The following is a 21,619-nucleotide window of genomic DNA, read 5'->3' as shown; positions in this document are numbered from 1 at the left end:
TACGGATGTGTAAGAAAACGTACAGCAGAAAATCCTAAAACACATCCTACATATGTACTGTAGATCTTTTAATTATGGCTTTAAGATGTGATTTTCCCCTGCATCTATCCATATCTTACTCACCCACTCTCCCTCTCTCTCTCTCTCTCTCTGTGTTTACAGGTGCGTGCCATGGAGCAGCGGCTGAGTGAGTGGCCCAAACCTCCCGCACAGCCACATCCACACCCACAGCCGCAGCAGCAGCAGCAACAGCAACAACAGCAGCAATCCCCCAATCATCAGCAGCAACAGCAGCAAACGACAGCAGCAGGAGTAGGAGGAGGATCATCAGCCGCATCTGCAGCCGCAGTAGCAGCGTTAGCAGCCGCAGCAGCAGGAGTACCAGAGGCTGAGCGAACCATCACCTCGTTGGAGATCCAGGTGGAGGAGCAGCGACAGTTGCGACTGCACGACGCACGCCAGATCGAGGCGAAGGCAGCCAAGATCAAGGAGTGGGTGAACAATAAGCTGCGAGATCTCGAGGAGCAGAACCAGGTGCTGCGCGAGCAGAACGTCAAGTGCAACCAGCAGCTGGAGCTGCTGAAGAACCACATCGCCAATCAGTCGCAGCGCCACAGCATCGTCGGTCCCGTGCGGAACAGTTTGAGCTTGGACGTGCAGGACTTTGCCGGCGGAACTGCGGAGACGCGCAGGCGCAGCGAGAGCCTCGATCCCTCGCAGGAGATCATCAGTCGGCCACTGACCAGCTCGTATCCACACCACCAGCACCGACGCAATCTCTCGATGGAGCCGCAGGAGCTCGAGCGCAATCTGGTGGCAGCCGTCGACGGCCTCACCCTGGCCCCCCTCTCCAGCATCTCCAGCAAGGCGCCCTCGCTGGGAGGAGCTGCTGCGGCAGCCGGCGGTGGATCGCTGCCACGGCCGGACAGCTCCGACACGGACACGGCCCACGACTATGCGGAGATCTACACGCCCTCGTGCGAGAAGCTGCCCGCCTGGATGAAGAACAATCCCGCGCTGATGGCCAGCGGCGGAAACAGCAGCACCACCACCACAACCACCAGCGACCTGGGCGTGCCACGGCCACCGACACCGCCACTGCACCGCTTCCCCAGCTGGGAGGCCAAGATCTACCAGGTGGCCAACGATGGGTTGGCCGGCACTGGTCCTGGCACGGGCACCAGCACGGCCGACAGCACCGCCAGCCACGAGCCCGATGCAGCCGCCAACAATACCCTGTCTAACGGAAGGTCCCGCCACGGCACACACGGCCATGGCCATGGGGGACACGGCCATGGACACAGGCATGGCACAGGCACGGGTACGATCACGGGCACGGGAGGCGATGGCAATGGAACACTGGGAAGCAGCGGCACACCGGGCACACCGCAGCCGCCAACGCGGCAGCAACAAACCGCCAGCGGCGGCTTCTGTGATATTTCGGTGCCCGTGTACGCAACGGTGAAGGGACGGGCCTCCCAGATCCGCTCGATGCCCTTCACCGGCGACTCGAGCGACGACTCCAGCGATGGGGAGGACCATGCCGTGATGCTCACCCACAATTCGCACAACTCCAGCAGCACGGACAACACGGAGACCTCCACCTCCGGCAGCGCCTCGAGCCCCTCCAAGAGCCTGAAGACCTCCTCGAGCCTCAGTCCCGCGAAGCGCAGTGGCTCCGAGAGCCCCAAGAATGCCAAGCCGCGTGGTATGTACCCAACAGTTGTCAGACCCTGCCTCCCCCCAACAGTAGACCCTGCAGCAGCAGTCGCGAGACTGTCTCTTGTTGGTAGCCTGGTAGCCCCGTAGAACGTAGGTATCGTAACCCCACACCTCAGGAGGATGTCCTGCAACTAACACACAGCACCTTCAATCCTTATACGATCCCGAGTCTTAATCCACACTCCCCCACCTGTAACAATTATCCAGAATTTCAGTCCCACTTTCGGAACATCATTTTCATTTGTTTTCAAAATTGTATCATGCAATTTTGAGTACAGTTTGTTCCATTTCCAATTCAGTTTTGTGAACAGTATTTCTGTTCAACCTTCCTTATTATTTCTACTGCTTGCTGCTCTTGCAATTTGCTAGTTTGCTCCACCTTTAGTTCAATTTCCATTAACTTACTTCCTTCTTCCACTAATCGTATCCCATGATTCCTGCTAAAATGTTGCCTGTTCTTCCTACTTCCCTATTCCTTGCTACCTCCCAGTTCTCCCGCTCCTCCTAGAACCTAGAACAAAATAAAACTAATTGAACAAGAAACTAACAATTTGCGACAACTTTTGCCCATCAAAAACCATCTCAACTATCTAAACCCATCAACCAACCACTCAACCGATCCGTAACCGACATTAACCCGCTCCATCCGCCACATCCACTCACACCGCACCACCGCACAGTCCACCACCTCCAGCCACGCACATCCACATCCACACAGCCACAGCATTTCCACATGCACCATCACCACACATTGCCCCACCAGGGGCTGACGCTGACGCTGTCACCGACATTCCTGCCACAGGGCACGCTGCCTCGTGCCCATCAGGCTGCTACCACGGCCACGGCTACACTGCGGCTACCAGTGCCACCGATCGTTGCACCACGTTGCATCGCCTCTGCATCCAGTACCCAGCACATGCGTGGCACAGTAATTTCAGATCTTTCCTTTGAATCAGGCCTCTCGGACGACTACGCCCTGCCCCCGGATGCCGTTTCGGAGTCCACCTGCATGGATGCCTCGATGCCGTCGCTTCTGATGCGCGCCTCGTACGTCGACTCACCCAGCAAGAAGATTGAGTCCCTGGAGAAGGTAAGTCGAGCCAGAGAATGCTCACCGAAGAACTCTTCTTACCCAGCTATTATCTCAATCCTTTCTTTCAGATGGGTCACCTGGCCAAGCTGGGTGGCAAGCTGAAGACGTGGCGCAAGCGTTGGTTCGTCCTGAAGAACGGTTCACTGAACTACTGGAAGAGCCAGCACGATGTGCAGCGAAAGCCGCAGGGGCAGATCCAGCTGGACGAGGCTTGCCGCATCAACCGGGCGGAGGGAGCCTCCACCTTCGAGATAGACACCGGGAAGAAGGTCTACTACCTGACGGCCGACTCCCATGCCACCATGGACGACTGGATCCGAGTCCTGCAGAACGTGCAGCGTCGGAATGCGACCAAGCTGCTGCTCAGCCGCGACGACCAGAAGCCCACGGTGCAGGGCTGGGTGACGAAGGTGAAGAACGGCCATGCCAAGAAGTGTTGGTGTGTGCTGCTCGGCAAGATGTTCCTCTACTTCAAAGCGCCAGCGGAGACGGTGAGTCCGTTGGGAGATTCCCTTCCGAGCAAATACTAAACACTGTCCTCTCGATGCCATCTAGAATCCCCTGGGACAGATCAATATGCGCGATGCACGCGTCGAGGAGGTGGAACACGTCTCGGACTCTGATTCGGAGGAACGCGAGGATGCTGCCCAGGACCAGGCTCGACTCACCGTTGCCATCTATCCGGCACACCAGGGGCCCACATACCTGATCCTGTCCGGCAAGCCGGAGCGCGACAATTGGCTCTACCACCTGACGGTGGTCTCTGGCGGCGGGCCCAGTGCTGGCACCCAGTACGAGCAGCTCGTGCAGAAGCTCATGGAGACAGATGGAGATCCAAGTGAGATCCCAATCAATCTACAGCTAATGCAAGACTCATTCCTCTTTTGATTTATCCCTTTCAGGTTGCGTTCTGTGGCGTCATCCGATATTGCTACACACCAAAGATGCCATCACGGCACCGCTCACATCGATGCACACGGAGACCATGCAGCCGGAGGCCATTAAGCTGTTCAAGGTAAGCCAGAGGGATGGCTGAAGAAAACCCAAACTGATCCTCTACTCCTCTCCAGAGCATTCAGCTGTTCATGTCGGTGGCTGTGAACCAGCCGGGCATCGATTACCATGTGGTGCTGGCCCAGAATGCACTTCAGCATTCGCTGGACATGCCCGAGCTGCAGACGGAGATGATCTGCATACTGATCAAGCAGACCTCCCGGCACATGGGCCAAAAGCTCAGTGTCGGCGTCCAGGTAAACAAGAAGCTGGGCAAGCAAACGCGCGTAAGTTTTTCAGTTGCAAAGCTTCTTACATCCCCCATGCATCCCAAGCCCCCCATTAAATGTTCCACCCGTAACCCGATCCACCAAAAAGAATGTTTAGTTGAATGCCTCCCCAACCCGACCTGCCCCAAGAACTAGTTGGTTTTTGTTTTGATGTAGTGTGTTCTTACCCCCCGTCCATTGAAAAGCAATGCCCTACTAACTTACAAAAACTTGCGCCCCCCCGAAAAAGAAAACACCATCCAGACTGGGTGAAATGTGAGGTACCACCAAATGCCATGCCACATGCCACATCTGCTAATATTGTTTGCTCCGCTTATCAATGAAACAGAAAAAAAAAGAAATCAAGAGAGAGCTATTACACATATAAATAACACATACTAACTAATATCTAAGCAACAACATATCATTAGCATGCCTAAATCTAACTACGAGAACGTTTTCATCATGCTTTAAGTTTCATAAGTTTCGTTTTTGTAGCAGACAGACAATGAATTTCCCCCATAACTGTCATACATACTGCATACATATCTGTATATATATCACATCATTTAGATATATATATGGTAGTATATCTGTTATACCAATCTGTATAAAGTATTTGCTGTAAATTGTACATACATAAAAAACAACATAGAACCACAGAACCATCACAGGCACAATCCACAACCCACAACAACTCAAAAAACAATCAAAAAACAGAACATCAGCCAGCAGTGCGCATAGTTTTAACGCTCAGTGTTACTAGAGTATTTTTCCATATCATTTGTTTTCGCTTTGAATGCCTCCATCTCTTGCTCTCTCGCTCTCTTGCTCTCTATCTCTCTGATTTTGCCTGATTCGTTCGTTCGTTCGTTCGTTCCTTCGTTCGTTCGTTTGTTCGTTATGCCGTTAATTGTTTGAAGCTTAAACGTTACACAACACTGAACAACAAAACACACATCAAAAACACTGATGAACACTGAATTACATTGATGATTGAGTAACCACAGAAAACTGAAAGAAAAACAAACTGATGATGATTGATGATTGATGATGGCTTCTCTTCCTTATTCCTTATTTTCTTTGAATTGCGAATTCGATTGATTGATTGATTGATTGATGTGTGTGTCTTTTGTGACAAACGAAATTTGTTTCACGAACCACGTTTCCCAACACTGCGTACCCACCACCGACCGATGACTCTTTGACGAACACTTATTACAGCAACTACTGTTGTGCGCCACCCAAAGCCTGTTCACCTGTGATACCCAACAGGCGGGCAATGCCCATGCCAATGGCAGTTCGCCCACATCCATTCAGGTATGACGGGGAAAATCTATCGTCTCTCTTTCGTTGTTTTCCTCTTATTGTTTGTACACGTACAGTTGTGTTCGATTCCAGTAGTTCGTTTAACCTAACTCTAACCTCACAAAAGAAAATACTAACCTTAACCACAACTAACAGTCTAACCGATAACAAAAATCTACCACCCAAACGACATCCCTCTGATTGTATACTGATCCATCTTTTCGCTCGATTAGGCACCCGTTGCTGCGCCCATCATTGACTGCAAGTCGAATCCCCCGGCATACAGCTTCGTGCAGGGCTGGCAGCTGCTCGCGCTGGCCGTCTCCCTGTTTGTGCCCAAGTCCAGTCGCCTGCTGTGGTACTTGAAGCTGCACCTGTCGCGGAATGCGGACACCAAGACGGAGACGGGCAAGTATGCGGCCTACTGTGAGCGTGCCCTGGAGCGCACTCTGAAGAACGGCGGCCGCGAGACGAAGCCCTCGCGCATGGAGGTTCTATCCATTCTGCTGAAGAACCCATACCATCATTCCCTGCCCCATGCCATACCCGTGCACATGATGAACGCCACCTACCAGGTATGGGCTGGAAATCACAGAAAATATAGAGCTCGTGGTAATAACTCCCTTTATTTCCTCTCCTGCAGGTGGTATCCTTCGACGGCTCGACGACCATCGAGGAGTTCCAGGCGACGCTCGCCCACGAGCTGGGCACCCGTGATGCCAGCAATGGCTTCTGTCTGTTCAGCGATGATCCAATCGAGAAGGATCTGGAGCACTATCTGGAGCCGCTGGCCAAGCTGTGCGACGTGATCAGCAAGTGGGAGACGGCGCTGCGGGAGAAGGGCTCTGGCAAGTTCGAGAACTCGCGCGTCATCCAGCTAAGCTACAAGAACCGGCTCTACTGGAAGCACACCATCAAGTGCGAGACGGACAAGGAGCGGCTGCTGCAGTGCTACCAGACGAACTCGCAGATCGTCCAGGGCCGCTTCCCGCTCTCCCGTGAGCTGGCCCTGGAGCTGGCCTCGCTCATGTCGCAGATCGACATGGGCGACTACTCGCTGGAGAAGTCGCGCGACGTGGGCGTCGGCCTCAAGGGGCTGGACAAGTTCTATCCGTACCGCTATCGGGACGCCCTCGGGGCCGAGCAGCTGAAGGAGGTCCAGGAGCTGCTCATATCCAAGTGGATGCTCCTTAAGGGCCGCTCCACGCTCGATTGCGTCCGCATCTATCTGACCTGCTGCCGCAAGTGGCCCTACTTCGGGGCCTGCCTCTTCCAGGCCAAGCCCCGACAGAGCGAGACCTCGCACGTGGCCTGGCTGGCCGTTGCCGAGGATGCCCTGAACGTTCTGGAGCTGTCCACAATGGCGCCGGTGGCTCGCTATCCCTACAGCTCGGTGATGACCTTCGGCGGCTGCCAGGACGACTTCATGCTGGTCGTCTCCCACGACGATGGCACCCTGGCCGGCGGCTGCGAGCAGAAGCTGCTCTTTGCCATGAGCAAGCCCAAGATCTTGGAGATCACCCTGCTCATAGCCGACTACATGAACGCCCTGGGCCACACGGTGCCCGGCACGCCCCAGATGAATTCTCTGACCCGGAACGGATCGCATCGCTCGCTGCGAACCTCGAATCGGCCTGCTCCCGGTGCTGGATCCACTGTGGCCGCCTCGGGCCTCACCAGCATTGGCCTTGGCATTGGCACAGGTGGACCCGGCAGTGGCACCGGCTTCTCCACCAACGCCACCACCACGGCCCACAACACGCTCAACTCCCATGCCACACACACTTTGAACTCCACACACTCGCACACGCTGAGCAGCTCGCATCACGCCACAACCGGAGGAGGTAGTCATCCGGGAACACTCAGCTCGGGGCACCATCATCACCAGCATCACCAGCAACAGCAGCAGCATCATCACCACCAGCCGGATATATTGAAGAGCACGCCCGACCATCAGAGGATCAAGTAGAGGAGCGCTGGAGATCTTCATCCACTGGATTAACTGGATTCCATATTGTACATAGGCGCGGCAAACGCATCCATATACGACACTAACATACATATGCTAGAGACACAGGCATAGACACAGATACATATACTTACGTAGAATAAGAGGAGCGGGGGATGCCCCTATCCACTCCACAGGCACTACTCAACACTGCTCTTTCCTAAACAACTAGCAACGGTACACGTACTCTAATCGTATAATTCGATTAATTATAGTCTCTCTTTTTTTTTGATAGTCTTAAGAGCGTACCCCAAAAATACGAGCATGTAAGAAGGTATCTGAAACAGAACACATTTTGAATCTCTTTTCGTTAGTTATTTTTTATCTGTTTGTTTTTTTTCGTTTCGTGGTTGTAGTTCCCTCAGATACAGATAAAGATACATATGTATATGTAGAGTTATAGATACTATTATAGGTATAGTATGTGGTATATTCGAGTGTTCTTGCTCTTCGATGTAATGCTTTGTAATGAGTCTCAATTGTCCCTCCATGCGCGATAACTGCCTTTTGAATTTATAGATGTGAAGTATAGAAGCCAGTAACAAGCCAAAACAAAAATAAGAACAGCATATAGCAAAACACTAGCGTTAGAGACCAAAGTAAATCAAACCAAAACCAAAAGAGCGATATTTTGTAAAGAGTTTTTCGAGAAGTAGAAGAACATCTCCATCAATTACACTCGTATTAATTAGTACTATGGTTTCCGCTTCGGGCGAGATTCAGGCAGCATGCAGCTCTTTTATAGATACCTCCCACGCCCCACCTTCCCTAGATCAGGCAACATTTGTTTTTAAAAACGTTTTTATAGGCCCTCTACGGTGTCACAGAGCTTCTCCAGAGCACAGGTTTTAGGGCTTTCCATTGATATACAGAGCATGAAATATACTAAACAGAAGCGATGGATGATGGGATTGGGCACGGCACTCATAGAGAGACCTACTCGAGCATAGAATAGCATCGCTGATCCGTGGCTATCTGTTGGCTTTCGTTAAACTCACACTCACACGCGCATATATACATATATAAAGATATATACAATATATATAGGGAGAGTATACATGTATTCGGAATCGATATTTAACAAAATTATACACAAGCAAAAACTAATTATACAGAAGATTGATTATACATATAACAAAACAGATGTATGTGTGTATGTAACTGGCAAACAGCGCATTTTTTTCCTAATTGTAAAGATTTGATATAACACATTTATACGAGTATGCAATGTATGTATGTATGTGTGGAAAAGGAGCCCAACCCTAGCCCGAGACACCATCTCATTGGTAAGAAGTATCGAAGCATCGAACAAGGACATATACATATGGTATATGCATACACATACGAGTATGTATAACTATATAGGCAAATGTATCACACACATCACTCGAACGAAACGAAATATAGGTATATATATATAAAGGGAAATTAATAATTAAAACTAAACCAAAGATTTGCAGCAGCATTTTTACTACCTAAACTTAAGGCGGGGGCTTGCGTTGGGGGGAATGGAAATAATCAAGTGGCGGATATGCGTTTTTTTAAACATTGTAAATTGATTTATTTGCCTTAATTTAGTAACTATATAAATTGCCTAAAACTTGTTTTATTTCACTTTCTGTGCCTCCTTTTGTTTGCTTATTGCTTAGCAGTCCTAATCGCAGTCGATTGGGTTCCCTAGGCACTATCTTCATAGGCTATTCCACATTTATGTACGTACAATCTACAAATTCATGCACACACACACACCACACACATACAGAGACACTTTAAGTATTTTAATTTACAGATCGGCAGATCGGTACCCCAGCCATCCGACGGCCGAGCACGCTAGCAAAGCAAAGGTATCGCAAGTGCAAAGGTCGAGCAAACTAAATTTAATTCAAATCATAATAAAATATTCAAGTAAACTATGGTGCAAACAAAGGGACCATGACTGCGCTGCGACTGCGACTGTGACTTGGTGTTGCGAAGTTAAATGATTTTGCTGTTTAACGGACCGAGGAATTGGGATTTAAAATGTAAATTATATCAAGCTACTGGATTTTGCATTGCAGGTATAAATATTGCCCCTAAATTATGCAAATGTATGTATACGCGGCATATGATTTAGCTTGTATATGTCATGTGTGTGTGTAAGCCTAAATGTCTTTTGGCCGTTCGTCTTTGACTTTCGACTGCCGACACTGTCGCCTCGTTTTCGACATCCAACTGCCAACAGATTCTAAAACTAAACACAAACAGAGAGTAGGGTGGGTGGGGGGTACTAACGAATATTACAAAACCCAGAAGTAGAGGAAAAAGATGAGGAAAACGATGCCGACAGCCGCCACCTTCATGACCATCGACTTGCGGTTGAGCAATTTGGCATCCTTCTTATATTTTTGCGACATCAGCGACAGGTTCTGGGTCTTCGTGTCGAGGTCTGCAAGCGAAAAATAGAAACAAACGCAAAGATAAGATACGAGGATCAGATGGTGGATGATGGAAAGGTATATTGTTTAGTTACCCGCCAAGACCGTGCCACGTTGTAGCACATCGTCGATATTCTGCACCATGATGCGCTGCACGTCCTGGAGCTGTGTGTTAATGTTCGTGATGTTGCGCCTGCGGTCCGTCAATTGCCTTTTCGCCTTCTGAATGTACACATCGAACTCGATGAAGGCATAGGGCCGGGTCACCGAGTTCACCCTCCGCCCGTAGTGGGTGTGGAACTCCTGGGCCAGGTCCTCCAGGTAGTTGAACGCCAGTCGCTTGGAATACATTTTGTCGACCATGACCAAGTAGCAAACGTCATTCTCGATTAGATAGCTGCATGGAGGCAAATGGCAGGGAAATACGGCGATTGCCAGCTACGTTAGTTCCATTGCATCATCGTCTGTAGTACACAATAGGCGAGGGGGAGGAGCGTTACTCACTGGAATAGGTATGGTCCCGTCTCGATGCTGCTTCTGGCCGGCGAGTGTGTGCCCAGCTTGCGGAAGAGCATCTTCGCCTGGTTCTGGTAGTCCAAAATGCTGCGACCGCTCTGAAAGTGAAAGTTTTCCAGTTAAGAGTGATATTTTTTGCGATTGAGCTGGGAGTGTGGGTAAGTTGAACCTTTGACACTGACCTGCTCGTCATCCTGCATGGTGCCCACCAGTGGCAGGCCATCGATGACTCGGGCTATCATTGTAAGCATCGCCATGTTGAGGGCTCCTTCTCATTCGCTACGTGGACTTGGGTCTCGCGTTGTGTTGCTTCAGCTTAGCGCTCTCTCGTGTTTCTCTGGCCACGGCTGCACTTTGCCGCTGCCTCGTCCCGCTTCGCACCGTTGTTGTTATGGTCGCAGTGTTTGTAGCTCCAGCTACAATTCATTCAGCCTTTGATATTATGAAATATATGATACATTTGTCGAAAGGCTTCTCCCTGGCTACCATATCCATATCTATATCCATGTCCGTACCTGTAACTCTGCCTATTCCTGTTTCTCTGACAGCTCCAGTGTCTCGCTTGTCTGCTGAATGAATGCGTGAGTCGTGGCCTAATCGGTGACTGGTCTCCTCGGGGGGGTCGGCATTGCTTGCGTTTTAGTTTATGTGAAAACTATGTTGTTGCAACGTTGGATTCGGCGAGGGGGGGCGGTCGCTAAAATCCGATTCGTGTTTTTGCCTGTTGTTGGAAACACACGTCAGCGAGCGATATACCGCTCGATATACCTGATATACCGCCTCATTTTTAAAATATACCGTAAATATACTACCTTATTTTCCTCGATTTGGATATTCCGTTAAATATTACTGCAATGCTAAGACTCTGAGCCATGAAACTACCATTTTATTCGATCGATGAATCAATACTGTACAAGATTGACTCTCATAACTCTCATTTATTTGATTGTTTACAAAATTATGTTCAAACTAATTGTCGACGGCGCTGTTAATGATAGCTGCAATATTTGGTCACACTCTTGCTCAGGGCAGATCTGACATGTACGATTGTTCTGGGTCAAGTATCGATAGTGCAAGTTGGCCGCACAATTTAAATTAAATATCCCTCTCCAACTAATCAATGGAATAACAAGATCGCCCCTGGCCAAAGGAGAGCATGATGGTGTGCAAAACTAGTTTCGCCCACGGTCAGTTACGCAATACGCACCACTCCCACCCCTTCCGCTGCCCATTAAGTTGTCCAGGCATGAAGGAAATGCACATGAACGCATTTTTCAAATGCTTCCTCCATGCGGTCAGGCGGACATAAATATGGGCAAAAGGAACCCAGCCGAGTCGTGTGACAATTCGCCCAACTGGTTTGCGCTCCCAGTCTGGCCACAGTCTGGCCCGCATATAGAGGAGGAGTCGGAGCCCAAAAAAGGAAAAGTGGTTCGCAGCCGGAGGCCAAAAACCGGACCAGGGACAGCCTCCGATCGAGTACTTACATGCGCCTCGATTAGTGTGACCATCTGCTGGGAGGGTGCAGGCGGAGGGGGGTGGGTGAACCTGTTCAAGCGATGCTCACCAAGGTGCCGCCGAGGTGCGTGTCCACTTCCGATCGCTTCCGCTTTCCACGTTCCGGACAGACGCACACTATAAAAAGCGCCAACTCCTCCCCATGGACAGGCAAACGACAACCGATAATCGCCATGTCCACAACAATAAGCGTAGCCTTGCTCTGTGCCCTTCTGGCGCAGCTGGCGTCTGCTGGCCAGCAGCAGCTGCTCCTCGCGCGCCCTCAGCGCAGCTCGCTCTTCGATGGGTCGCCGCCCTTGGACCCTTTTGCAGCCTCCTTCGGCTCCATTGGCCAGCTGGCGGCACCCGGCTGGAACAGCGTGACACCACCTGGCGGCGAGTGGGCCTACAATCCCATTGGACTCGGACACATGAGCAAGGACGAGCTGGTCACACTGCTCGACGCTTGGCGCGAGGTGGAGCAGGAGGCGGCCACCAGCCCAGCGCCAGAGCCTGTGGAAACCACCACCAAGGTGCCGGCACCACCACCACCAGCACCCATGCGTCCCCGGCCGCCTCCTCCTCCTCCACCTCCGCCACGTCCATTGGTGCTGGCGCCTGCTGCCAATCCATTGCCTCCCGGCACTCCGGTCACCGTTCGACTCCCTGCCTTTGTGCCCGTCCGACTGGCGGCCATGTTCACTCCTCCCGCAGCCGCTGCTCCCCCAGCTGCCGCTCCCGGGGATGACCTGGACACCGACGTGGTGCCAGACGAAGAGGCGATGCCGCGCCTCTTCCGCTTCATGCAGATGGCCCCCTCCCCACGACACCAGCAGCAGCAGCAGCAGCAGCATCAGTTCGTGGTGCGGAATACGCTGGACAGCATCGAGGCGGGCACCTCGCCGACCAGGAACCGCGTGAAGCCCAGCCCGAGGGCGGCCCAGCCCCAGCCCCAGCCACAGCCCCTGCCAGCCCCACAGTCAGCGCCAGCGCCAGTGTCTGCCTTCCGTCCCAGGTAGGAGCCCCAGCCCTAGCCCTAGAGTCACCATTAAAAGCCATTTCATTTGCAGGTTCGGAATGCCGCCCCACATGGCCAACGCCCGCTTCGAGCTGGTGCCCTCGTCCCAGATCATCGGCGAATGGCGGGAGTGAACCAAAGAGGAGAGCAGAACCCATCTACGGATTGAGGACACATTTTTTTTTATATTTCTAAGGGGGGATCAAATAATCCAATTCAATAAAATAAAACAAAATAAAATCACAAACAAGGGAGCCACTTCTTTTAAATACGCCCGCCGAATAAATAGCTGTTCGGCGTTGCTGTATCGACAAATGGTGGTGACCAACACAAGGCTACGTTCATGAACAAAACAAGAGTTGGATCCGTTCAGGTGAACTTGCTAGTTCGTGCACGTGAACGTAACACTTTCCCGCCTTGGGGTGACACTGTATATTATATATTTGGCGGTATATTTTTGTGTCGAAATGTTTAGGTATACCTACTGTATACGGTAGAGTAAATCAATTATTTTAGCAAATTAATGATCTCAAATAAAGGAAAATACGATTTTATTTCCCTTTTTGGAAAAGAAATTATGTTCATTGGTATATTTGAAGTCTATTTCGCAAATGAGAGTGTATATTTCGGTATATTTCTGAGGGCCTTCGATAACAACCGCGGTATCACTGTTTCCCGCCTTTTACTTAATAAAAAAATTAGGTGCGGCGCGTAAATGTGCATGCCCTGCATGTATATAATATATATAAATATAATAGGAACACAGTTTCCCAACCCCAGCACAACATCAGCGAGCATCCGGAGGCGCGCCAAAACAAGCTACAAAAAAGTGCGGAAATCTGTCATCGCTGCCTGCCTGCACACGTCCCCCGCCCCGCGGCGGCAGCAGCAACAACACCAACAACCAACACTCCACATATAATATACAAAATCAAACAAAAAGCAACAAATCCTAAGTTAAGTGTAGCAAAAATAGTGAAAACGCATCCGGGCACGATGAGCAACGACGGCCAAGAGCAGGAGCTGGGCGCGGAGGTGGTCAGCGGGGCCGTCGTCACAGACGACACCCTGGAGATCACGAAAGCCAAATACACGAATCTGTGCCGCGAACTCAATATGGACAGCCAGACGGAGGAGGATGGCTGGTCGATGTATCTGGATGTGGGACAGCGCTGCGTCATGGAGGTGAGTAGTCCCTGCGCCGTCACCTGCCCCTTCCCCCTTCCACCACCCGCATCCACACCAATCTGAAATCTGATATCTTTCAGGGAGACTCCACGATGTGGCTCTGCTGCGCACTCTTTGCGGCCTGTCGCCGCTCGAGCACACCCACGGTGATTGGTCAGGATGCCATGGTGCGCGGCAACTGCGTATCCCTCAACAATCTGCTGCGCTGTTGCCAGATGAGGTACGTTCTCCGTTCTCTTCTGTTCCCCTTCTCTCTCTCCCCCTCCCTCTCCCTCTCTCTCTCTCTGTGTAGCTTAAGCAACAATTTGGCATTTGTGTTTTTTGCAGCATCTACGACTTCAAGACAAAGATCAAGCAGTGGTGCGACATGGCCAATCTGACGAAGGAGTTTGTCAGCGAGATCGCGGTCCTGGATCGCAAGTTCAGCATCACATTCACACTGTACAAACGCTTTCGCAACATCTTTGACAAGATCTTTAACTGTCCGCCCAACGAGAAACGCCACTCGAAATATAGGTGAGGAGCCCAGAGCCTGTCGGTTGTCGCCTGCAATCCCCTGACCTATTTTGACCTATTTTGATTGCAGTTCTTTGCATGCCAATCATGCCAATGGCAAGTGCTCCTACATCAAGCTGGATGACATTTGCTGGCGGCTGTTCCTGTGCGCCAAGAACCAGAAGCCGAGCACCACCGTTGACCTGGTGACGTCCTTCAACCTGATGATCTGCTGCATCGATCTGATCTACAACAATGTGCTTGCCGAGAGGCGCACCGATCTCATCAATCCAAAATTCGACGGACTGCCCAGCAACTGGACGGAGATGGACTTCAGGGCCAATCCCCACTGCATTCTGTCCTACTTCTGCGACATGACCGAGGAGGCCAAGGCCATGAAGGCCACCACCTTCAGGGAGATCATGTCCAGCTTCTTCCAGACAATGGTGAGTGACACACGAAGAGAAAGAGAGACAAGAAAGACAAAGGCAATCAATGCCTCTTCCCCTCCATTCCCCCTGTAGACCATCTATGGCCACGAGAGGACCATGCTGGGCCTCCTGAGCAACGATAACTTTGAGCGCAACCTAAAGTCGCTCAACATCAGCTACGAGCAGTACGTGCTGAGCGTGGGCGAGTTCGACGAGCGCATTCTGAGCGCCTACGATGCCAGCGATCACACCAACCTGAACGATCAGGCCCTGCGGCCGCCGGCCACGCCGCTGACACGCAAACAGGATCTGCCCGCCCAGCCGGCAATGGCTGGCGAGAAGTTCGAGCCCGTCCTCAATGCCACCAACAATGTGAAGCAGTTGCGCGCCTTCGATCGCATCACCGAGCCCACAGACTACGTCAAGTGAGTATGCCCCATCCCATCCCCCATCCAGACTATCTCTTGGCCATGCAGTTGCTTATCCTGTATCCTGTATCCTTTATCGTGTATTGTGGTAGGCAAGCTGGCGAAGAGGTGAATGCCAAGCTGCTGAAAATCATCGAAGGCATCAAGTCAAAGTTTCTCGCCCATTATCCGTCGGGGGAGGCGAAGAGCCGCTTCCGCCTGGCCAAGTCCTTCTACTTCTATCTGCTGGATCAGATCCTGCAGGCGGAAATCAAGAACAAGCCCGAGTTCGATCTCAAGCGTCTGCTGGTGCAGAAGATCTCGCTGGTAAACTTCAACATCACGCTGATGGCCTGCTGCGTGGAGCTGGTGCTGGAGGCCTACAAGACGGAGCTCAAGTTCCCCTGGGTGCTCAAGTGTTTCAGTATTAGCGCCTTCGAGTTCCAGAAGATCATCGAGATTGTGGTGCGGCACGGCTCGCACGAGGGCTGCCTCAACCGCTCCCTGATCAAGCACCTCAACTCCATCGAGGAGACCTGCCTCGAGCGCCTGGCGTGGGCGAGCGACTCCCCCGTCTGGGACATGATCGCCACCGCCCCCAAGCCGCTGCCCACCCACTACGACGTGAACTGTGACCGCACCGCCGGCGCCCTACAGATCTTTCTGCGCAAGGTCTATCTCCTCGGCTGGCTGCGCATCCTCAAGCTCTGCTCAGAGCTCAGTGTGGTCGACAAGGCACCCGAGCGCATCTGGCACATCTTCGAGCACTCGATCACGCAGAAGACAGACCTCATGAAGGATCGCCATCTCGATCAAATAATCATGTGTGCAATATATATTTACATAAGGGTAAGTGTCTGCCATCGCCATCGCCATCGCCCTCGCTCTGTCTCTCTCTGATTGATGGGCTTACATAAGAGCTGCCCATGCCATTGCCCTTGCTTTGAATTCTGGCGATTCTAAACAGCATGACACATCCTTCCACAGGTTTCGAAACTGGAGGAGCCCAAATTCAGCGACATTATGCGCGCGTATCGCAATCAACCGCAGGCGGTGAACAGCGTCTATCGGGAGGTGCTCATCGGGCTCAATGACGATGGGGAGCCAAAGGTGAAGGACATTATTTACTTCTACAACAACAAGTATGTGCCGCTGATGAAGCAGTTTGCGATCGACTACCTGAACATGACTCCGGACGTGACCGGCTGCAAGATAAAGGCCGCCGATCTACTCCTCTCGCCCCATCCCTCGGAGCGGGCCGCCCAGCCGAAGAAGGTGACGCAGAATCACTCGCTGTACGTGACGCAAATGCCCAAGAACGAGATCCAGCAGTCGCCCAATCAGATGGTCTACGAGTTCTATCGCAGTCCCGCAAAGGTAACCATTGGCCGCGTGCCTCTCCTGCCTCTTGCCTCATCTGTGGCTCATCACATGTTTCGAATGTACTTTCTGCAGGACCTGCAACTGATGAACGAGAAGGTGCGCGGGGGCAAGCGCATGCTCAGCTTTGGCGATGAGCCCGGCCTGGGACAATCCGAGACGAAGCGCATCAATCTGCCGACACACCTCAGCCAGATCAAGGCGGTGATGGACGACCGGGAGAGCGAGCCGCGGGAGCCCAAGTAGAACTAGAAGTAGGAGTAGCAGTAGCAGTAGCAGATGGAGTCAAACGAGACATACATAGAGATAGACACGGGGTCTCTGGGGGCAGCTTAGATTTAAGTATAGAAGGACGATGAATGACGGTGAGGCAAGGCGTGGCAAGGCGCGGCGCGGCCGTTGGGACCAGAAAACAAGAGGGGGGGGCTACGGTCGATTTTATGATTGTTTTTTATTTTTTTTTAGTTTGACTTGTTAATTTAACACACACAAAATACCCCAAACCAATCGTATCGCATTCTTTTTAGACTTTGTTCAATAGAAATTCGCTTAGAAGCGCCAGAAATCCATTTTAACTCTTCGACTTTTCGACAGTTTATTCGAACTGAAACTGAACCGAAACATTGCATCTGTGGATTTGCATCTGAGTCAGGTATCACATATGCACAGGCTGAGGATGGGGATGCACAACACGCACACACACAGCTGGAGCCTTTTTTCGATCATCGCTTATTTTTAGCCACTAAATTGAGATCTTGTGTGACATTTCACTGGCACTTAACAAATGCATTCAATTAATATACACATTTATCTGCATATTTCTGCACCCATCCCCACCCACTAGTGTGTGCTTTGGCCATTTAAAAGCATCTCTCTCTCTCTCTCTGTCTATATCGAGGTGGGGATGCATTTTAACGTGTTTAACGAGTTCGTATGTTGTTTTTACACACCTGTTTTAGGACAAAGAATGGCACAGTAATTTAACAATGAGAAGAATCCGTTGGTTGCACTCATATTTCCACTCATATTTCATATTTTCGTGCAATAAGGGAGCAGAGCCAAGGGGTATATGTGTAGAAAAGATATCCCGACCACAAAACAGACTAGACTCCATTTAGATCTCCATGATTTGCCCTGGGACTTGCTGCTCTCTGGGGCTACACAAAGAGACACACATCAGAAAGAAGGAAGGAATATCGTGTGTAGAGCAGTCGCTAGTCGAGCGATCGATGAGCAGGCGGCGGGCGCTCTTTTCGCTCAAGGAAGGTCCCTCCCCCCACACTACATTATGTACGAGAGTATACAAAATATATAGAAATAAACTTTATAGAAATCGATGTTGCTGTTGTGTAAAGCGTGTGGCATTAACTGGATACCACTGGGCATCATGGATGATTTGCTACGAGTCCAGTCGCAGAGTCTTCACTATGAAGTTCAGGGCTGGACGCTGCATGACGGCAGCGGAATGAAGTCGTTGATCGAGCAGCTGGCTGCAGGTGAAGAGTGGCGCCGACTGCTCGGGTATCATGCGGTAGGCGACGCGCCGCCAATTGGGCACCACCATGTCGACACGCTGCCCGAGGTCCGCCTGACAGGCGGGCAGATCGTTGGGTAGCGCCAGGGCCAGCAGGTGGACAATGGCCAGACACAGCTGCTGCTGCAGTCCGTCCCTATGGTTGTACTCCTCGAAGCTGTCCAGGGCATTGGAGCGCTCTAGGGCCTCCAGTAGCGAGCGCCACACGAGCGCAAAGTGCGAGTCAAAGTCCGCGCGCTGCTCCACCTGCAGCAGGACGGCCGTGGCATTGATGCGCACCTTGAAGTTGGCGTGCTGGACGATCAGCTGGCAGAGTGAGGGGAAGAGCAGGTCGCCCAGGCCTGCGCTGCCGGAGAAGAACTCCCGATGCTTGACCAGGCTGCCGATGGCGTAGCAGGCATTCCACTTGACCTTGGCCCCGCCCGCTGTCCGCATGCAATCCAGCAGCTTAATAATGGCCGCCTGTGCCTGCGTCTTCTCCTGGCCAACGTCTGGGCGCTGCCAGCCAGCCAGAAGCTGAAGCTGCAGCTGGAGGAGATTGCCCAGGGCCCGCACCGCATTGGCCCGCACCTTGTCGTGGTCGCTGCAGCATTTGGTGGCCGTCTGGATTAGGCGGTCGAGCAGCTCATCATAGACACGCTCCGAGTTGCCAGAGACGCCGGCCAGGAGGGCGTCGCTGATGTTCCCCAGGGCCCAGGCAGCCTTGATCCGCACCGCCACCTGGGAGTCGCTGGTGAGGCGCAGCGTCAGCTCTGCCACATTCTCCACGAACACGAGGTTCGCCTTCAGCGACGGATGCTGAGCGAAGACGGCCAGGGCACGCAGCGCGGCCGCCCGCACCAGGGGCTCCTCGGCATCGTCGCTGCTGCAGCCGCTAAGGAAGGCCACCAGACTGTGGCGCTGCCCAGTGGGCAGATCCTCGAAGGTAACGACTCCCATGTTCGACAGCGAGTCGCAAAGGGCGCTCTTGAGGGGGCCGGGGGCCGCCTCAGCGTTGAAGGCCTTGAAAATGTGAGGCAGCAGGCCGAGCCAGAAGGCGAGCTCGAGCTCTCGATCAGACGGCTCCGGCTGGGTGCGCCCCATCTGGTAGCCCATCGAGTCCAGGCAGCGGGCGGCATGCAGTCGAACGTCCGCATTGGCACACATGAGGCCCGCGGCGATGGCCCGCCCGAGGTGTGCCAGCTGCTTCCGCAGCAGTCCAATGTGTGTGGTCATGGCCAGCAGCACCTGGTAGCACTCCAGCCGCAGCGGTGGTTCCGTCGATGGACAGCCCAAATAGCGGAGCACCATGCGCAGGAGCCACGAGTTGCGCGGTATCGATGACGGTTCAATCAGCCCCTGAGCCGCTTCCACTTGCTCCTGTTTCGGTTGCTGCTCCTGCTCGTTGTCGTTCTCTTCTTCTGCTTCCGAATCGCAGAGCTCCTCGCAGAAATGCTCACGCTCCCGCTCAAGCTCTTCTTCCTGTTCCACATGGAGGCAATCCATTTGAGCCTCTATGCGCAGTGCAGGGCCCAGACCCACGGCACTGGACATCTCCTGTGTCAGTCGTGGTGTCGCCACCAGCATCTCCATCACCATCAGGGCGGCCACCGTCACCGGCGTGTTCCCTCCGCTCTTCGCCAGCCTCTTCACGGGCAGCACGAACTCGTAGACAAAGCCCATTTCCAGCTGGTCGAAGGGCGTGGCCTGCACGAGAATGGCCAGGCACTTTAGGCACTGCGTCAGCACGGGCGGGGCGTACTCGCGCTCCAGGATATACGTCAGCGAACGGTAGACGGTCATCACGGATCTGGCCAGGCTCACGGAAAACGGTGTGAAGGTCGAGGGTCCCCTGGAGTGGGCCTGGCTCAGGTATCCCTTGGAGCCGTAGAGCAGTTGTCCGGCCAGCTGGAGGGCGAGGGCGCGGCAGCGGGAATTGCCATCGTACTTGGCCAAATGGAGCAGATGGTGCTGCGTCTGCGAGTCCTCGTCGCTGGGGAAGATCGCGTGCCAGTAGCCGTACAGGCAGCGGCGGGGCAGCTGCTTGGTTAGCGCGCTCATCAGGTGGAGGGCGGAGATTCTCACGCTGGCCAGCAGCTGCCGCAGCGCCTTCGAGGCGCCTGCCTTCGCCAGCTGCGCTTCCGAGTCGGAGGGTGTGCCCGCCTCCGTGTCGCCTGTGAGGCAGCCGTAGTCGAGATTGCTCAGCAGCAGTAGTCGGTCCTGCGGCATGTTGTGGACACCTGCCTCACCCGACGGGCCGCTCTTCTGCTTTTGGCGGGTGCGCACCTTCCGTACCTTGCTGCGTTTGCCGCCGGAGCTGGACTTGCTCTGGCTGCTGGTGGGCTGGTGTTGATCCTCCTCCTCGGTGGCATAGGCAGCACCTTGCTGGGCAGGCTGAACCCGCCGCGGCACGTGCAGCTTGGCGGGATACTCGCCGCAAGCGCCATACGGAAGGTAGGCCAAAATGTAGCCCATCAGCTCCGGGACGTGCTGCTCTGCGTAGTCACAATTCTTGCTGACGATCTTCTGTAGGAGCTGCAGGGTGTGGGCCAGCAGCAGGGGTAGCTTCTCCGACTGGGAGGACACCCAGCGTCCCTCGTAGTGTGGCTGCAGCAGGTTGTTGGCCAGATACTGGCTAAGCTTCGGGTCATCCGACTCTCCCAGCTCGACATACACCGTCTCCTGGCACATGACCAGCAACAGGGCTGCCTCCACGTCCTGCGGCTGGGACAGAATCGACAGAATTGGCCAGAACGGCTGCAGAGCCTGTACAGGCAGTGATTTCAGCAGGGTGTGCAGAAGCTGCAGCTCTTCCGCGACACCTTTCAGAGCCGCCCGCTCCAGCAGCCAGTCCACCAGCAGCTTTGGTCGGGCCAGCAGCAGCCGCCTGTTCAGGATCAGCTCGTTTAGCCACAGGTGCCATGCCCTCAGCAGGTCATTGTCCTGCCTCTGGTCCGCCTCCGCCAGCAGCTGTTGCACTCGGCCGGCTGTGATGACAAGGGCCTCGCCTGCTCCCCTCCGAATATCGTGCAGCAGCTGCCGATGCTCTTGAAGACTCGCCTCGTCCAGCGGCAATCCTTTCGAGCATCCACCGGGTGTGTTTAAAGCGTTTAAAATGTTCAAAAGCCCATCGTGTGCTTGTTTCTCCCTATCGCCGTCCATTATTACTCATCAGAGACACTATCGATAGACCGAAGATTCTATGGATTTACTATCGATAGTTGCCGTGTGCAATAAAAGTTAAATTTAATTCCGCAAGAAACTTTTCCCAACTGACAAAGTGCAAAACAGATTGCCTTATGCCAAAATCCTGCAGTGAGAGATGTGTATGTGTGTGTGTTAGCTTGACTTTCCAGTTGAGCTGAGA

The 21,619-nt window shown here is 52.9% G+C and overlaps 5 protein-coding genes across 16 annotated transcripts in view; 3 read left to right on the top strand and 2 right to left on the bottom strand.

Annotated features, from left to right (window-relative positions):
* The window catches only part of LOC117903818 (uncharacterized protein CG43867), a 105,610-nt gene extending 97,638 nt beyond the window's left edge, over window positions 1-7,972 (top strand). For 4 of the 12 annotated variants that reach the window (XM_034816258.1, XM_034816262.1, XM_034816269.1 and 1 more), the window contains 9 exons: window positions 163-1,708; window positions 2,403-2,812; window positions 2,884-3,306; window positions 3,371-3,653; window positions 3,718-3,830; window positions 3,886-4,095; window positions 5,302-5,397; window positions 5,619-5,960; window positions 6,029-7,972. In XM_034816258.1, coding sequence (XP_034672149.1) covers window positions 163-1,708; window positions 2,403-2,812; window positions 2,884-3,306; window positions 3,371-3,653; window positions 3,718-3,830; window positions 3,886-4,095; window positions 5,302-5,397; window positions 5,619-5,960; window positions 6,029-7,354 — 4,749 coding nt within the window. In that variant the 3' untranslated portion in view covers window positions 7,355-7,972. The remainder of the gene's footprint in view (window positions 1-162; window positions 1,709-2,402; window positions 2,813-2,883; window positions 3,307-3,370; window positions 3,654-3,717; window positions 3,831-3,885; window positions 4,096-5,301; window positions 5,398-5,618; window positions 5,961-6,028) is intronic. The other 8 variants (XM_034816265.1, XM_034816267.1, XM_034816259.1 and 5 more) reach the window with 7 other exon arrangements.
* Window positions 7,973-8,923: 951 nt separating this feature from the next.
* Window positions 8,924-11,062, bottom strand: LOC117903821 (vesicle-trafficking protein SEC22b-B). The gene is made up of 5 exons (XM_034816271.1): window positions 10,839-11,062; window positions 10,506-10,755; window positions 10,312-10,421; window positions 9,903-10,204; window positions 8,924-9,818 (listed from the first exon to the last, which is right to left on the bottom strand). Exons 2-5 carry the CDS (start codon window positions 10,578-10,580, stop codon window positions 9,670-9,672), a joined length of 636 nt encoding a protein of 211 aa, XP_034672162.1. The 5' UTR covers window positions 10,581-10,755; window positions 10,839-11,062; the 3' UTR covers window positions 8,924-9,669.
* An 865-nt stretch (window positions 11,063-11,927) lies between these two features.
* Window positions 11,928-13,032, top strand: LOC117895019 (vegetative cell wall protein gp1). The gene is made up of 2 exons (XM_034802385.1): window positions 11,928-12,835; window positions 12,891-13,032. Exons 1-2 carry the CDS (start codon window positions 12,015-12,017, stop codon window positions 12,970-12,972), a joined length of 903 nt encoding a protein of 300 aa, XP_034658276.1. The 5' UTR covers window positions 11,928-12,014; the 3' UTR covers window positions 12,973-13,032.
* A 473-nt stretch (window positions 13,033-13,505) lies between these two features.
* Window positions 13,506-18,076, top strand: LOC117900213 (retinoblastoma family protein). Its single transcript, XM_034810498.1, has 8 exons — window positions 13,506-14,023; window positions 14,107-14,246; window positions 14,354-14,542; window positions 14,613-14,967; window positions 15,046-15,377; window positions 15,473-16,208; window positions 16,347-16,736; window positions 16,815-18,076. The coding sequence occupies exons 1-8, from the start codon at window positions 13,835-13,837 to the stop codon at window positions 16,983-16,985; spliced, it is 2,502 nt and encodes an 833-aa protein (XP_034666389.1). The 5' UTR covers window positions 13,506-13,834; the 3' UTR covers window positions 16,986-18,076.
* Window positions 18,077-18,078: 2 nt separating this feature from the next.
* LOC117900168 (HEAT repeat-containing protein 6) lies at window positions 18,079-21,434 on the bottom strand. Its single transcript, XM_034810414.1, has one exon. It carries the CDS (start codon window positions 21,412-21,414, stop codon window positions 18,139-18,141), a length of 3,276 nt encoding a protein of 1,091 aa, XP_034666305.1. The 5' UTR covers window positions 21,415-21,434; the 3' UTR covers window positions 18,079-18,138.
* Between the last annotated feature and the right edge of the window lie 185 nt (window positions 21,435-21,619).

This window comes from Drosophila subobscura, chromosome A, assembly GCF_008121235.1.
Source record: "Drosophila subobscura isolate 14011-0131.10 chromosome A, UCBerk_Dsub_1.0, whole genome shotgun sequence".
NCBI classification, from domain to species: domain Eukaryota; kingdom Metazoa; phylum Arthropoda; class Insecta; order Diptera; family Drosophilidae; genus Drosophila; species Drosophila subobscura.
This window is presented reverse-complemented; position numbering and strand designations above follow the sequence as displayed.